Source organism: Sorex fumeus, unplaced genomic scaffold, assembly GCF_029834395.1.
Source record: "Sorex fumeus unplaced genomic scaffold, SorFum_2.1 ptg000201l, whole genome shotgun sequence".
Classification (NCBI taxonomy): Eukaryota; Metazoa; Chordata; class Mammalia; order Eulipotyphla; family Soricidae; genus Sorex; species Sorex fumeus.
In genome coordinates, this window is record NW_026606258.1 from 965,046 (window position 1) to 981,714 (window position 16,669).

At 52.0% G+C, this 16,669-nt stretch overlaps 1 protein-coding gene across 1 annotated transcript in view; it reads left to right on the forward strand.

Annotated features, from left to right (window-relative positions):
* Positions 1-16,669, forward strand: part of VRK1 (VRK serine/threonine kinase 1) — a 79,359-nt gene that overhangs the window by 40,498 nt on the left and 22,192 nt on the right. Inside the window, exons 4-8 of the mRNA XM_056108279.1 lie at positions 1,519-1,574; positions 9,689-9,758; positions 11,730-11,817; positions 14,784-14,892; positions 15,008-15,100. Of these exons, the coding sequence (XP_055964254.1) occupies positions 1,519-1,574; positions 9,689-9,758; positions 11,730-11,817; positions 14,784-14,892; positions 15,008-15,100 (416 nt within the window). The remainder of the gene's footprint in view (positions 1-1,518; positions 1,575-9,688; positions 9,759-11,729; positions 11,818-14,783; positions 14,893-15,007; positions 15,101-16,669) is intronic.

Here is a 16,669-nt window from a genome sequence, read left to right on the forward strand (position 1 = left end):
AGCTTGAGCTCTGGTTGAGTCCTCGGGTTTCCCGTGGCTCCTCTCACCCCCGGATCCCGTTTGCCAGCAGATACTGCTGGTTCTCTGAATCTCGTCTCCAGTCCGACCCCCTTGTCGCTTGGATGAAAGCCCGTCCTTCTTCCTGTGTCCCACCATGTCCCCAGTGCACCGTTCTTCCCAAAGGAGCCTCGGCCTGTCTCCCAAACTCAGAGCCCACGCACCAGTAGCATCACGTGGCCCGTCAGGGCTGGCACTCGTGTTCCTCCTGCCTTCGGGCCCGTCCTCTCTTCTTCCCCTTCCTCGCTGTCCTTCCTGCCCTGCAGAGGGCCCCACGGCCCGGCCGGTGTGCGATTCTCCCCGGAGGGGCCTTCCGCGGACTGTCACAGACTCACTCATTCTCTTGCGCCTTTGGACAGGGTGTGGGCAGCATCTGGGGGGGGGGGGTTCTCCCCCCATGATGCCACGCTGTTTGGTGTTACTGATCATCGTGCTTCCTGTGAGTGATTGTGGTCTGAAAGGCCAGCTGTCTGAGATCAGGGATGAGTTCTCCCTGCTCATCGGTTAGTTCGTTTCCTAGGAACTTGCACAAAATATTTTCCCTAGATTTTTTGGCCTTCGCCATCAGTGCTCAGGGCCCACTCCTTGCCCGGTGTGGTGCTCAGGACCTACAGCTGGCTCTGCGCTCAGGGGTCGCTCCAGCAGTGGTTGGGGGACCCCATGGGATGCCCCGGACGGAACCTGGGTCAGCCGTGTGCACACACCCTCCCCGCTGTCTTACTGCTCAGGCTCTGCTGCCGGTGTGGAGGCCGAGCCTTCCACAGGATGCCAGCCTGGGCCTCAGCCCTCTGCGTGCTTGCCCTTGCCAGAGTGACTTCAACAGAGAGAACATAGAGAGCTCCATAGACAGGGACACGGTGCTCCTTCGTAGGTGCACGTGAGATCAAATGGCCGCCACGTTAAAACGATTCTCTAAGGCAGGTGCAGTTCCTGTGCCAACAGCCCAGATGACTGATTCGCGTCAGCCGCCCTGACCTGCCCACCTACACTCCCTCTTCTCCGCCTGCTGGTGTCCCCTCCTAGTAAGCGTGGCAGTTGTGGGGCTATAGTCCATCCAGCGCAGCCCCAGCAGGTGGTCTCCGGGCACTGCTGCCACACCCCAGGGAAGACCCCGGGCCCAGGGAACTGAGTGTGTTGCCCCAGTGAGCATCTTCCTGGGAATTGATGACATCATGAGCTGCCAAGAGCCCACGTCCACATTTGAATTCAAAACCCTTAAGTCGTAGTTTGCCGTTCTTAATTCGTGATTATGACCATGGTCTTAGTGATTAGGAGGTTGCAGATATGTTAAAATATGAAAAAAAAATATTAATGTTCTCCTCTGTAATGCTCTCGTGAGCTGCGTCTGGGCCCTGCTGCATCGAAGTTCAATAGCCGTGCTGCCGTCACGGTGAGCAGAGGGCTGGGATGGGCTGCTTGTGCTGCTAATATCATCCTGATATTGTGTCTTTTTTTCCACAGCTGATATGAATTCTTCAAAATCTGTCGGCAGTGACGCACCCTGTGTGGTAAAAGTGGTAAGGAAATATTTCTGCTGATTTTTTTCTTTTCTGTTGATTTAGTATCATATTTATTTTGCAGAACATCTTTTTTGTTAACTAGAATTAATGAAACCATAGGTATTACATTTTTAATAATGTTTCATAAATATTTAATGAGATACAAAAGTAGCTTTATAGTTTTAAATAACTTGAGTTCAAAAAGTCCCTCTCCTCTCGTTTGAATTAGAGAGCACTGGTATTTAGGGGAAAATGAATGAAAGCACAGTGGTATGCAGATGTGGAATAAAAATATTCAGCTCATTCTTTTTATTTCAGCTATATTTATACTCAGTGAGATGCTTTTCATATTCCGTAGCGCTACACTAATTCAGTGTAATTTTGTTGTTGTTGTTGTTTTTTTAGTTTGAATTTGTTTCTAAAAACTTCCAGGGGTCAAATTTTTTGGAGGCCGGGGGTGACTTAACTTTTCTTCCCTTTCTCTTCCATTGCATGACATTATTTATTGGACGGTGATCATTTTCCACAATTTTGCCATCCTGTTGTAGAAATCAGTAAGGAATTGATTATCAGTCTGCTCTGACTAGTTAGCTTGATTTATTTTAGTTGTGATTTGCTATTTTTGGGGTCATATTATGCCTCTTTTGCTTACCGGGACTTTTAGCTCTTCTGCCTGTGTTCTTTGATAAGTGTATAGAAATGTTTCTGCTGACTTATGTGACAGGCTCTGTCGCTTGGACACATCCCCACGTAACTCCGTTTCTTGCCCTTTTCCCTTGTAAGGCTAGAGCTCTTGGGTTGGAATTACCCTAGGGTCTTTTGTTTTGTTTTGACTCCCGCCGAAAAGGACTAGCTTGGACCATTTAAGGGTTAAGTCTCAGGGACTAGGGCACTGGCCTTGCTTCTGGCTGACCTCTGCGGCACTGCACACACAGAACCTGATCGCGCACAGAGCCAGCAGTAAGCCCGGAGCACCTCTGGGTCTGACCCAAACACAAAAAATGAAAAGGGGGGACGGGGGGGTGGGGACACACAAAGGAAAAGGAAGATAAGTTCACGCTCTTGGATCCAAATTGTTTTCCTGGTTAAAAAAGACAAACCTTGGGGCTGGAGTGATAGCACTGCACGTAGGGCGTTTGCCTTGCACACGGCAGACCTGGGTTCAATTCCCAGCATTCCATATGGTCCCCTGAACACTGCCAGGAGTCATTCCTGAGTGCAAAGCTAGGAGTAACCCCTGAGCATCGCCGGGTGTGACCCAAAAAGCAAAAAGCAAAAAAAAAAAAAAAGACAAACCTTTTTTAATTGAAGCGTCATTTGTACAAGGAAACAGAGAGATCCTAAATAATTCGTCGACTTGTCAGATGCAGACAAGTGTAACCCCATCTCTATAGAATGGAGAAGGCTTCTGTCGTCCCCACGGGTCCTTGGTCCTTCCCTGCCCAGACCCGGCTTCTTGCCCCCGGGGGAGGCGACCACTTGTCTGCGATCCCCCCTGCTGAGGGTCAGGCGTTTCTGCCCGAGCGCGTCCCTGCATGTGTGAGGATGGGCTTCATTTCTGGTGGCTCAGGCTCAGAAATGTCTTTCTTGCCTTTCGTCTGTTCGGGGGCCGCACCTGGCGGTGCTCAGGGCTCTCTCCTGGCTCTGCGCTCGGGAGTCGCTCCCGGTGGGGCTCAGCGGACCCTAAGGGGGGCCGGGGATGGAGGCCCCCCCCCCCCTCCGGGCCGGCCTCGTGCGAGGCAGGCGCCCTCCCCGCCGGCCCGGCCCGCTGCATGTTCTCAAGGTCCCCGTCTATTGTCGGTGTCTCTGTCGCGCGTTCGTGCTTGTCACTGAGTCCTAGTCCCTCTCAGCTAGGGCTTGTTTTCCTAGCTGCTTGTTGACAGACACTGGGAGTTTTTCCAGTTTGGGGGCGATTCTGAAGAGAGCTTCCATTTATAGAGGTTTTTTATCCCTCTTGGATAAACACCTTGAAGTAGAATTGCGGGTTTATAGGAAAGATGTATTTTAAGCAAGCGCCAGATTTCCGGGGTTGTCACACTGTGTGGCCCCTTCTCCGGTCACGGTGAGCGGCCACTCCACACTGGGCTCGCCGTGTGGGGGTCTGGGTGGGCGGGTTTGTGAGCCGTGGTCCTGAGAGTGTCACCATGTCCCGTTTAAGTGGTGACTGACTTGAGTGCTTGTTATTAACCGCTGTGGGTGCCAGGCCTGGGGGCAGGCCCAGACCTTCCTGGGTGCAGGGCCGGGGCACTGTGTGGCTCTTGGCACTAACACATCCCTGCCCCGACACCTTTCCACGGGGCCCGACAGCCCTGGCCGCCCCCCTAAACCCCCCCCCCCCCCAAAATCGAGGGGATTTTGCTTTTTAGAATTGAGCAGTGAGAGGGGTTCGGGATACCAGGCCTCTTTTCACGTAGATGTATCGTGAATTTGTTCTCTCAGTTGGCAGTCTGCCTGTTTATTTCCTGAAAAAATGTTTTTTCACGTCTCCTTTCTCTGTTGCTGTGACCATTGTACTGACTGCTGTTGGGGTGTGGAACTGTTTTCAACACATGACGCATTTAGTGATGGTGCGTCTTGCTTTCTGCATGAGACCGGACCTTCCGATTTGCCACCCTTTCGGCGAGGGCTTTTACCTCTGCTCTGAGGGCATTGCTCTCGCATTTGCTTTCTGGTTCCTCAGAGTGAGGTTCCTCTGGTGCCCTTGCTTGGTCCGGGTGGTCGAGTGGTTAGCGCCTGGTCAAAGGGCCTCCCGTTCTCGTTCACGCAGAGAGCCTGTGAGGGCATGGGGCGGCCGTGGGGCTCGCGTGGCCTTTCAGTCACAGAGGACGGTTGTCCCCAGCATGCGGCCTGCTGTTGAGTTTAGGGGGGCGAGCACGTGGGGGTGCCCGTTCCCTGCCATTTCGTTCTTTCATTTGGGGATTTTCTTCTCAGTGATGGACTATGTTCAGTTTGCCACTAAATCAGAGGGATGAAAAATTTTCGTTATTAAACTGGGGGTTCATTTGCATGGAATTATGGAACATTATCTAACGCCTTTGATAGGACAAATTAAAACAATAAAATACGTGGGAAAGATCAGGCTCTGTTTGGGATCCTCACAGAGTGCCCGCCCCGGATGAGAAGAAAGCAAGTGAGGTTCGGGTTACCCCTGACCCCGCACGGCCATTCCTGCCCTCGGGAAAGTGGACACCACCCCCCAGGCTCCAGCTCGCAAAACAGGCCCCAGCCCTGGCCCGAGCTGCTCTGGGTGTGTTTTACTTTAGGAATACGGTAATTCTCTATTTTGGGTCACCCGGTGATGCTCAGGGGCTCCTCCTGGCTCTGCACTCAGGAATCACTCCTGGTGGTGCTCGGGGGACCCTCTGGGATGCCGGGGATCGAACCCAGGTCGGCTGCATGCAAGGCAAACGCCCTCCCCGCTGTGCTATCGTTCCAGCCCCTCTTTCTCGCAATTCTAAGTATTTCAGTGGCTATTTGGTGTCACTTCGCTTCTGTTATCACCCATTTTGCATGATTATGGGGCAGGCTCGTCCGGAGTGGCTCTCCTGACTCCCGGCCCCGCGCCTCTCTCTCCCGCTGGGGCTGCTCCCCTCGCCTCCATCCCCTCCTCTCGCTTATTAAGACAGTGATAAATATTCAGTTGCTTTCTCTTTTGCATTTAATATTTCTGTAACATTTTCAGGACTGCCTGTTGTGTGATTCTGGAAGAACGCCATAAACAAAACAATATTATTGACTTTTCTCTCCTCTCGAACAGAGACTCTAAGAACTGGTGTTTGCTTGTTTTTTCCCCTGACGTCTTTCTTTTCTGAATCCCTTTAAACTGCTACAGGACATACTTTATGTTCATTTTTAAAAAATTTCGCCTGCGAAGATCCTTCTGATGCCACTAGTTTTCATGTGTCTATTTTATCTTCCTAACTTGGTTTCACGTTATTTGGGAGTATTTTTCTAGCGTGTTCTCTTCGTACTGCTCCTAAAAGCCTGTTTTAATCTGTTGAAGACTTTCTTTTGCCGTGGTTCTTGCTATCTCTAACTTCTTTGTAATTAAATAATATTGGGGGCCTCACCTGACAGTGCTCAGGGGCTACTCCAGGCTCTGTGCTCGGGGATTACTCTTGGCAGTTCTATACGGTGATGGGAATTGAACCTGGGCCCTGTGCATGCCAAGCCTGGGTCCCAGCCCTGCGAGCCCACCGCCTGTGACTCGGGCCCCCCCCCCCCCCCCCCCACGTCTGCTCTCTGCCTTCTGAGCCGGTTCATCGCATTTGTCATTACGATCTTTGGATTAGTTTTGAATTGTTGTTCTTATTTTTGCCCTTCCAAGTAGTACTCAGGAGGCCTGGGGCCACTCCAGGTGGTCCTTGGCCCCCTGGACCGGACAGTTGACTCTGGTACCTAATGCTGGATACTTCTCAGGTCCAGCGTCCTGGGAGCCTCCCAGGCCATGCGGGACTCAGAATCATACTTGGGTTCCCTCGCCAGGCACCGTGACCCCCAGCCTCTCGCTGGCCTCTGGGGCATACTCCGGACTGACCCTCCCACCCCTGCGACTCTTTGATTCTCGGAGCCGTGTAACGTCAAAAACTGAAACGGTCCATTACGTACAAACCTACGAGTATTTGATTTTACCCAGTTTCGTCATCTGAACCACGTCTGAGCCGCTTGAAACATTCGGGGGCTGTTGGGAAATTGGGTTTTTCAAGCAGGTACAGTATTCTGGGGAGGAATCTCCTCCTGCCTGCTGCACGGGCGGCAGCTTCTCCGAGCGCTGCAGGTGCGAAGGGAAGCGCAGACTCTGCCTCACCCGCTAGCGCGTGCCGAGCCTGTCTCCGGGGGGACGCGGCCCAGCCAGCATTGCTCACTGCTGGGGAGACAGCCGAGCTGCTGCTCCCCAGGAGGATGGCCTGAGTCGCGGTCGGGGCATGGCTGTGGGGTGGCATCTCCCGCTGGCCCTGCTCACTGCAGCACCCCGGGAGGCTTACGGCCCGGCCCGGCCTGCAGCGGGGCTGGGTGTAGCTGTCTATCACTTGTGTTCCCGAGGGGCGTGCGGGCACCCCGGGCTTCCCATGTGGCTCTTTGGTGGTGGGAACCCTCCTCAGAAATTTGCTGTTAACGTGCAAATCTGCACCCCGAAAAGAACTGCAAATAGACCATAGACCTCGGTGAAGTTCAGGCATGTCCGTATTCTGGGCACCCGCTGGAAATACTGTCCCTCCTACCGAGTGACTTTCTGGGCAGGGGGCCGGGCCCCGGCGTGGGGGCAGCAGAGGGGTCCACTGTCCTCCCTGCATCCTGGTGCCCGAGAGATGCCAGCTGACGGTCACTCCCAGGAGGAAGCCCCCGAAGTTGGCTTTTGAGGTTCCCTGGGGAGACGCTTGCCGCCCGCTGCGTTCCCGTCCCTGATGTTAGCAGGAGCGACCTGAATTCGCCGTTCGCAGATCCTCATCCGCTGGTCGGAAGGAGAAACTTCGTTCGGCTCAGTTGGAAATGGCAGCCAGCCGCCTTTCGACGGCGCCATTGAAACATCTCACATTTGAAGTTTTTTTTCTGTTGTCATCTTCATTTTGACACTTAGAAGTCTTAAAGAAACGTTTAGTGATATTCTAGTTAAAATGTCACTCCCAATTTCTTTTCTGAATCTTGGCTATTATAGATTTGGCAAAGTGTTTCGGATTTGAAATATGTTAATAAAATTTTCGTTATGAGGAAGGTATTTTCTCGAACAGAAATAGCCAGCGTTGGCTGGAGTGCAGTGCCAGGGAAGTAGCTCCTTTATTTTGTCATAATGGAATCTTATTGGATTAGAAAAAAGTATGCAATGAGCTCAAAGTGCCTCCCTTGCAGTGGGACTTTCATTAGAATAGCCTGATTTATATAGGTTGAGTCTCATTATTATAAGTTTAATAAATTATTGCCTGAAGGAAGGCTTGAAAATTAAAGTTGATATGGCATAGGTTGAAACCGAATAAATCAGGATTTGATACCGATGGTGCAATAAGCCAGGATTTGTCTCAGGGAAACCCTTTCCAAACTTGAGTCGTATTAACGAGCTCTTGGAAAAGTGGCCCTTCGGAGAGCCGCTCTACCAGGAGTCCTGCTCCAGCTCCCTTTCCTTCCTTCCTTCGTTTCTGGGGGGCTGCTCCCCGACGTCACCCCCCGCCACGACCGTCTCGCACGGCTGCCGGGGCCCGGCCCCGTTTCCAGGCTCCCGTCCGATGTCGGAGGGGCCCGTACTGCCGTTTGCTCGTCAAGGCTCGAGTTTGGCCAGGCAGGGCCTACTTCTTTGTAGATCCATCAGTTTTGCAGCAAGCATTTGTGTGTGTGTGTGTGTGTGTGTGTGTGTGTGTGTGTGTGTGTGTGTGTGTTTCAGGGAGGGCAGGATTTTTTCAGGGGGGGTCGGCCACACCTGGTGGTGTTCAGGGTTTACTGCTGGCTCTGCGCTCAGGGGTCACTCCTAGCGGGGCACAGGGGGAGAGTGTGGGGTGCCGGGATTGAAGCCCGGGCAGCCTCATTCAAGGCAAACGCCCCCCACACTGTACTGTCATCCCAGCGACCCCCCCCCCCCCCATTATAAACAGTTAAGCAGAGTGGTTTTATTTGAACCTTAAGGAACAGAGTCAACTTCTGTCATAGTGAGAGTATCGTGAATGAAAAGAGGGGGGAAAACAAATATTTGCAGAATCTCTAAGAACCCCAAACTGCAAATTTTCTCTGAGTTAAAGTAGAGGGTCTCACTCATCAAATCTCCCTATGCGTGGCTTAAGGGCCAGCTGTTTAGCTGTTCTGTCCAAGGCAGCGTTCCATTTCCCCCAAAAGAAAAGCGACCCTAGAAGCAGTTTAGATGTGTTCCTCTCTTCATTTTCAAATCCTTTTAGAAATGTTTCCTTCTTTTAAAGTTTTCAGTACTTTGACTCTCCAGAAATTTTTTGATTCTCAATAAACAGTTCCGGTGCAGAGTATCAAATATCGGATATATACTAAACAGTTTTAATAGAACAAAAAGTACATTTATTTTAATTTGCATACTTTATTTATTTTGTGGTGCTCAGGAGGGTCAGGGCCATTCCCAGCCCTTCTTGGCACTCGAGGCGGGGTTCAGTGGTGGGACCTGAGGCCGCTGCTATGGTTCTGGGTGATATGTGACCCCCCCGGGCAGTGCCAAGGGTCCCCAGAGCCACACCCCAGCAGTGCCCGGAGGATTGTGTGCTGCTGCCTGAAGCCAGTTGGGTTTTATTTATCATTTAAAATTTCACAAAATGGTCTCTTTCTTCATTTCCTATATAACAAGTGGGACTTCCAGCAAGCTCTTAATTTTGTTTGTGCAGAGGCGAGTTGTACCCTGAGAAAACACCTCTTTAGATGTCATATTATCCGTCGTTATCTGTCAGCTATTTTGACGCCCCGTTTTGGTCTTCAGATGCTGCCCTGGGCAGCCGGGTGCGCCAGGGCCTGGGCTGGTTCCAGAGCGAGGGACAGGAGTGGCCGTGTGGCACCTCGGGGTGTGCCCCTAGTCAGAGCAGGACAGTTCTCGCACGGGAAGCAACGGCACGACTCTGCTTTGGAGAGCGCAGGAGTGAGGGTCAGGAAGGGGGCCCCTTAGGTGGAGGGGCGGCTGTGCTCTGCCGTTCCAGAACGTTCCCCCTCTTCTGATTGGCAAGATTCCGCAAGGAGCCACGGACGGGGATTGTCACTTTGCCATTGATGGTTTAAGTCAGGCAGTGGGATCTGATTAAATCTCAGAAGACTGGGTGCCCGCTCGCGATAGCCAGCAGGGTCGCTGACCTTTGCTTGGCTCAAGCGACACTGAGAAGACTGAGTTCAGAGGCTTTCGGACGGGCCTTTGCCCACGCTGTGCCCCTGCCTTTTCCTGTGAGCTCCATGTGGCTCTTGTGTGCGGTGGGCAGACTCTGTACAGACCTGGAACCCGGTGGGGAGATGGGATTCGCGGGCCACTCGGAGAATATCTAAAAAGCATCCTAAAGAATCGAGCTATCGCTGACACGTACTTACAAACTGCGTATTAAAAATATTACTCGAAAAGAAAAATTGGTCTGTTTATCCCCTTGAAGGTTCACTGAAAGCTCAGTCGCTTTCAGTACTTTTAGCCCTAATCATCTTCTGTGTTTTAGGAGCCCAGCGATAATGGACCTCTTTTTACCGAATTAAAATTCTACCAGCGAGCTGCCAAAGCGGAGCAAAGTAAGAATTGTGTTTCACACGTTTCCCGCGTCAGATGCGTGCCTGTGTGTGTGAGCTGCGCCCGGGCTTTGTGTTTCACAGTTCCCGCCTGTGCCCTGTTTTTCTGAGTGGCCTCGGGAGCACTGCACAGGGCTCCCGGCGACTCCCATGGGGGCGTTGCCCGCCAGCACGGGGCAGTGCTCCATTGGCTCCTGGTGTCGGCGCCTCCAGGGCTGGGCTCGGCGGTGCCAGGGGTTGAATTTGGGTCTTGACCATACCAGGCGTGCATCTCTGGACCTTGGGTGGCCCCCCAGCCTCTGAGTTTGTGAATTTCGACTTCGTAGACAGGTTCTGTTTCCTTACTCCTGGAAGAACTGCATATCCAGTCTCTCGGTGTTTTAAGTTTGGGGGCTCCTCCCCAGCAGTGCTTAGGGCTTACTCCTTGCTCTGCCCAGGGATCACGCTCGCGGGCTGGGGAGCTTCATGCAGTGCTGGGAATTGAACCCAGGCCAGCCACACGAAAGCAGGTTCTCGCTAGGTAGTCAACTGTCCGGCTCCAAGATAGTGAACTGCCTCTATGATGCGTTTGCGATTTCACGCATATCGGTGTCTAGGATAAATGCTAATAGATTCCAAACAAGATGCAGGTAATAGTGTTAACATTGAGAACAAGATCTGGAAGTGATAGTGCCACATCCTCCCTGGGCACGGAGGGGCCCTCCAGCACTAGCTGGTCTGGGGGCACCCCCTGCCCCCCACCTGGAGAATCCATTCTAGTTCCTGAGTTTGTCTCAGCGTTTTCCGGATCTTTGGGGGTAAACTTTTCTAGACCCTGGAGAACAAAACCGGAAAATGCCCATAGTTGAGAAAAAAGAGCCAACTACGGAAGACCCCTCCCGGGTTGCTCTCCCCCCGCCACACACACACACACACACACACACACACACACACACTGCCCGCGGGTCCTCTTTCAGGGCTTCCGTCCTCCCCGAGCTCGGTGTCCTTTGAAGGCATTTAGATTTAGGTAAAAACCTTATAGGTTTACATAAAAAAAATAAGTACCCCGTGGAAGCAAGTCAATGTTTATATGATTAGATATTAATTGCCAATGCAGAACTTGGTCTGCACATTTTTTAAAAATTTTTATTAGTGAAACACCATGAGGTACAGTTGTAGACTTACAAATCTTTGTGCTTGGATTTCAGTTATACAATGATCGAATACCCATCCCTCCACCAGTGCCCATTCTCCACCACCACGGATCCCACTATCCCTCCCACCCCCCATCCTCCCATCCCACCCTGCCTCTGTGGCAGGTCACTCCCTCCTATTCTCTCTCAGCTTTTGGGTGCTGCTGTGGAATTGGATAACTGCACATTTTTTATTTTAAAGACAATGTTTAGGACAGAAGAAAATTTCTTAGTCAAATATTGTGTTGGAGGAGTTTTCATTCTTTGGCCATCATGCACCGTACACTTCCTTTCCAGTGTGTAAAGTGAAATATCATCGGTGTATTCTGCAGTTGCTGATTAAAAACTGCTGTGGGGAAATGTGCACTGGTGGAGGGACGGGGCTTGGAATACCGTGTGGCCAAAACCTGACCATGAACAGCTTTGTAACTGCATCTCCTGGTGATTCCATTTAAAAGAAAATGTTTGCCACTCAATGCCTCTTTTGCAGACCACAACACCCAAAAGGAGAGAGAGAACACAGGGGATTGCCCTGCCACAGAGACGGGGGGATGGGGGGATGGGGGTGGGAGGGATATTATCCATGGTGGTGGAAAATGGGCACTGGTGGAGGGATGGGTATCTGATCATTGTATAATTGAAACCAAAGCACAAAAAATTGTAAATCTACAACTTTAAAAAAATAAAATAAAATAAAGGGGAAAAAAAAAAAACTTTAAATAAAAAAAAAAAAAAAAAAGAAAACAAAACGTGGCTTATGTGCAGCAGACCTGAAGTCACGCACATCTGCTTTGATTTGTAGTTCAGAAGTGGATCCGCGCCCACAAACTGAAGTACCTGGGCGTGCCTAAGTACTGGGGCTCCGGCCTTCACGAGAAGAACGGCAAAAGGTAAGGGATGCGCCTTGGTTTGCTTTTCCCGGTTTCAGGTGCAGTGTTGCATGGAGGCGGCCGGGCAGCCCCAGCCGTGACCTCGCCCCGGGCCGTGCGGGGGTGTCTCCGCGAGGAGCCTGTTGGCTTCCGCTCCTCCACGCCCCAGTAGCCGCCAAGGGCAGGTGCCTCCTTTCTGTGGGGTCCTGTGCTTGAGGCCTGTGCCAGCTGCCGAGCCAGGAGCACCTGCACCCAGGGCTATGTGATCTTCGGGGCAGCGCTGCGCTGAGACAGTGACCCAGCGTCTCCCCACCTCCTCGCCACGAGACCGGATCAACGGTGCATAGCTCACAGTCATTGCGGAGATGAAGAGGAAACTGTCAGAGCAAGGCGCCCACAGTCTGCTAGGGAACCTTCTAGAACAGATGCACTCAGGCCTTCCTGGCAAGGTGGGGGCGTTTCCCCTGAGACCTTCTCACCCCCTGCTTCATGCTGAAACACGGCTGGCTAAGCAGGGGTGCACTGTGAGGAGAGGGGTCGAGAGAGGGGTCACATTGTGCACGCATCGATGGGCCCAGGAGGGGCGGGACACGTATGAGCACGGCCCAGCCCGTCTCTGCCTCGACATGAGGTGCCCGGAAGCGTCTCCTTCAGGCAGACTCTCCGGAGCATCACCGGTTTGAAGCTCTTCAAAACACGATCGCTGTCGTTCTTTGGGCAGAAGTCGCCCGTATTTTGAGCGGTCTCTCCGTCTACCTTCCCCGCGAGGAGTCCTTAGTTTTCCCTTTGACTTTGAATTAACGTGTGTGTGGCGTTTCGAACGGCGTAAGGATCGTGAAACTGCTCGTGATTATTACCATGATTAAATCATTTATCCTGACTTCCATTTTTCCATGATTTGCATCATTTTATCCAAGTCCCCAGGAAAGTGCACATAGCGGGCTTGACTCGAGAGGGGTTACTTAGAAATAACTTTCATTTTTCTGCTCAGTGGTACAGAGGAGTGTAATTCCGGAGTGGGGAGGCCATTAAGGGATTGTTTCGCAAAGTGGTGGAGTGATCAGTGAATAAGAACAAAGCTCTGCGGAACGGGGTGTGTTAATAGAGCCCCGGCCGGATTAAGCAAGCCTCTCGCCCTGCTTGGCATGTCGGGAAGGTGGTGTTTTATTCTCCGCGTATTGTTTTGTAATAATCATACGCGTCGCCCGCTGGGAAGGCATCCTGGGCCCGTGTTCCCGTCCCATCCCGCACCGTTTCAGGCGTTTCCCCAGAGGACCAGGGAGTCCGGATCTCTCTTCCCTCCCTCACCTGAGAGTTTCGTATCCTGGAGGCTGTGAAGAGTAAATGCATTTTCCCACTGACTAATTGCGTGGCTTTGAACGACTCACTTCATCCCCACCCCCCACCAGTGATTCTTTTTATTTGTTCAAAGATTTGAGGCCAGATGATCTCTGACTCACTCCTAGTTAGGATTGGATAGAATCCTGATTTATTTATTTATTTATATATTTATTTTGCTTTTTGGGTCACACCCAGCGAAGCTCAGGGGTTACTCCTGGCTCTGCACTCAGGAATTACTCCTGGAGGTGCTCAGGGGACCCTATGGGATGCTGGGAATCGAACCCGGGTTGGCTGCATGCAAGGCAAATGCCCTTCCCGCTGTGCTATCTCTCCAGCCCCAGAATCCTGATTTTTAAAAAATCTGGCGTGTTGTGTTTTGTTTTTCCTTCTTGGGTCACACCCAGCGGTGCTCAGGGCTTCCTCCTGACTGCACTCAGGGGTCACTCCTGGTGGGCTTGAGGGACCATGTTTGGTGCTGCCGGAGACCCAGCTGGGGTCCACTGTTCGCAAGGCAAGCCTGCTGCCGTGGTGCTCCAACCCCGGCATACTGCCTTGGGATGTCGGATCGTCTTTCCTATTGAACTTGCCACGTTTTATTGATTGGTTGATTGATTGGCCTTTTGGGCCACATCTCGCCACGCTCAGGAGTGACTCCTGGTTCTGCACTCAGAAATTACTCCTGGCAGTGCTTGGGGACCTTAGGGGATGCCAGGGATCGAACCCTGGGCCGGTCGCGTGCAAGGCAAACACCCTCCCCGCTATAATATTGTTCCAGCCCACCATGTTTTATTCTTACCATAGCCAGTCATCACATAGGTAAACGGGTGTTTGTCTCCTAACAGTGCATACTTGGCGTCGGATGGCGTTCAGCGCTCTGTCCGCGCTTCCTTGGACAGTTGCCAGGGCTGTAGGGATGAGGGTGGCGGTGTGGCGGTGGCGGGCAGGTCCCTGCACGGGGGTGATTGCGTGGCTGGTTTCTAGTGGCTCACCGAGTGGTTTGACCCGAGTGTGGGAGACTTGAGTAAGTGGAACGGGGTCTTCCTGCGGGGCTGCTGGGTGAACTGGGGGGACCCTGACAGATGGGGCCCCGGCCAGCACGCACGTGCTCCTGTGGACACCGGGGCCCACGGGAGTGACCCGGCTTGGCCAAGGTGACAACATCATTTGTGATGAAGCCAAGGTCATTATGATTTTCTGGGTTATCTCTTCTCCAGATGTTGGCAGGTGAGCACTTAACGTACAATTCTTTTAAGCAGCTTTATGAATCATTGATGGCTGGGATATCGCTTGGCGGTCTTTTTGGTGTTCAAATTTTCAGAAGGCTACAGAAGCAGGAACCTGTCTGGTTTTGTACGCACACTCTTCCTTGGCTTTAGGGCGGCCAGTACTGCTCAAGTGTGCCGTGAAATAGAGAAATAGGCAGGCCGCCACCGCAGAGCTGGGGGAGGAGAGGCCCTGGCCTTCCCACTCCTGCTGTGCTGGGGGCGAGTCTGTTGGGCGGCCCTGGGCAGGACCTCGCAGGGCTCTGAGCCCTGCCGCCGCCGAGGACAGGGCACGGTTTCCGTGTGTCAGCGTCGCTCTCTGCCTCCACACGGGAGGTTTTCCCGCGTTCTGTTTCCTTCGCTGACCTCCCTGTTTGTCTTCAGTTACAGGTTCATGATAATGGACCGCTTTGGGAGTGACCTTCAGAAGATCTATGAAGCCAGTGCCAAAAGGTTCTCTCGGAAAACCGTCTTGCAGCTGAGCTTGAGAATCGTATGTGAGCCCCACTCTCGTGCGTGACCCGGGAAGGGCTGGCTGCGGTCCGTTTGGCCCTCTGCTGGTCGGTGTGGGGTACTGCGCTGACTAACTCTGTGTGCCGCTTTCGTAGCTGGATATTCTGGAATATATCCACGAGCATGAGTACGTGCACGGCGATATCAAGGCCTCGAACCTCCTGCTGAGCACCAAAAACCCCGACCAGGTACTGTTCGCAGCTTCCGTTTCTCCTGCTTGAGACCTGTTGTTGGGAAACAAATAGGGCTCCGTTGAACTTTTGAACCCCCAAAGAAGTTTCACTTTTTGAGATAGATAATGGTGATGATGATATCTCTTCCTGACACTTTTATCTCGTTAACATTCTCGTTCTGATGCGATTTGTTGGCACTTTATCAAGCTGGCTATTTTGCCCTAAATAATATTCAGAAGAAGTGCTCGTGATACAAAATGAATTTCAAATAGCTATTTGGGGGTGGAAGCTTAAAATTATATAGTGCACCAATGAATTATGTTTGCCTGTCTGCTTTGTCATTTTTTTTATTTCCTTTGTTCAAGAAATCCGTCAAATATAAGTGTTCTATTACTTGGAAAATTCGGTCTTTCACATGTTGATTATTCAAATCAGTTGGTTTACAGAAATATCTGAGCTGTCTAAATTTGTATGCCCTCGGTGTTTGGAATTCAAATGTGCATTACATTTGCTTTGTAATTTTCACTTTTTTGAGGACAGGAGAAAAGCTTACCGCTCCGCCCTCCTTCGGGTCATTGTGGTGGGGATGGTGGGGATACGCGGTCGCCTGCCGCTCTGCCGGTGACTCTGGTGATGTCACAGCTGGGCTGTAGGGCGTCACTTTGCGCTTCCAAGCTCACTTGTGCTGGGTCGCGTGTGATGGAGGAAGACCCCGATACTGTATGCTTGCCTCAGGGTTCCGGGTTTCATTGCTCGGAATGTGACTTCCGCCCGCCCTCGTGCTCAGGGCCTCCTTTTCCCTGGGGCTCTTTTGTTTGCCGGCATCATCACGTGCAGGTGCTTTTCTCCCTCTCTCCGTCGTGCGGGCTCTAGATCCAGCAGAGGGAAGAGGCTCCGCTGTTGCATCCTGACAGAATCAGCAAGCCGGTCCCAGGACTTGCGGCTGTTTCCGTTTTAAATACGTGTAGATTAAAAACCAGCAGCTAAGAATCTCCAAGACAGGTGTCCATTGATCGAGGTAGCCCAGATTTGCACCATATAATGATAAAGGGATAAGCAACTGGTTTCCGTTCTTAGTTGCTTTTGTTGGTGTGAAACGCCTTCCCCTCTGTTCCCTCTTGTGGCCACACTCAAACGTGTGGGGACAGCCCACGAGAATCAGAGGCGTCACATGTCGCTTTGGAACAGAAGCAGACCAGATTCTGGCTCTGTGCTAACACGGCACACAGATATGCGAGTGTAAGAGCTTCACTTAACGTTCTTTAGGTCACCATTCCAGTTTATGAACTAGTCTCATTGCGTTGGTATTTAAATAGAAGTGAGGCAGGGAGGGACGGGAGGAAGGGACCCGCGTCGTCCTGTCCTTGTTAGCTGTCTGTGTCAGCCGGCGGCAGGTGTATTGCACACGGTATCTATGATTTATTCCATGCTCAGTTTTGTTTTAACTCTGACAGAGATTTTAGGGTCCACCCTTCTTGCTCAAGTGGAGGAGACGTCTCCTGTGGTGGAGGAGGTGGATGGGGTCGTGAGGAGTGTGCGCAGTTGACTAGGCCAGCGTTTCTCCCGTTTGCTCCTCATCACCCC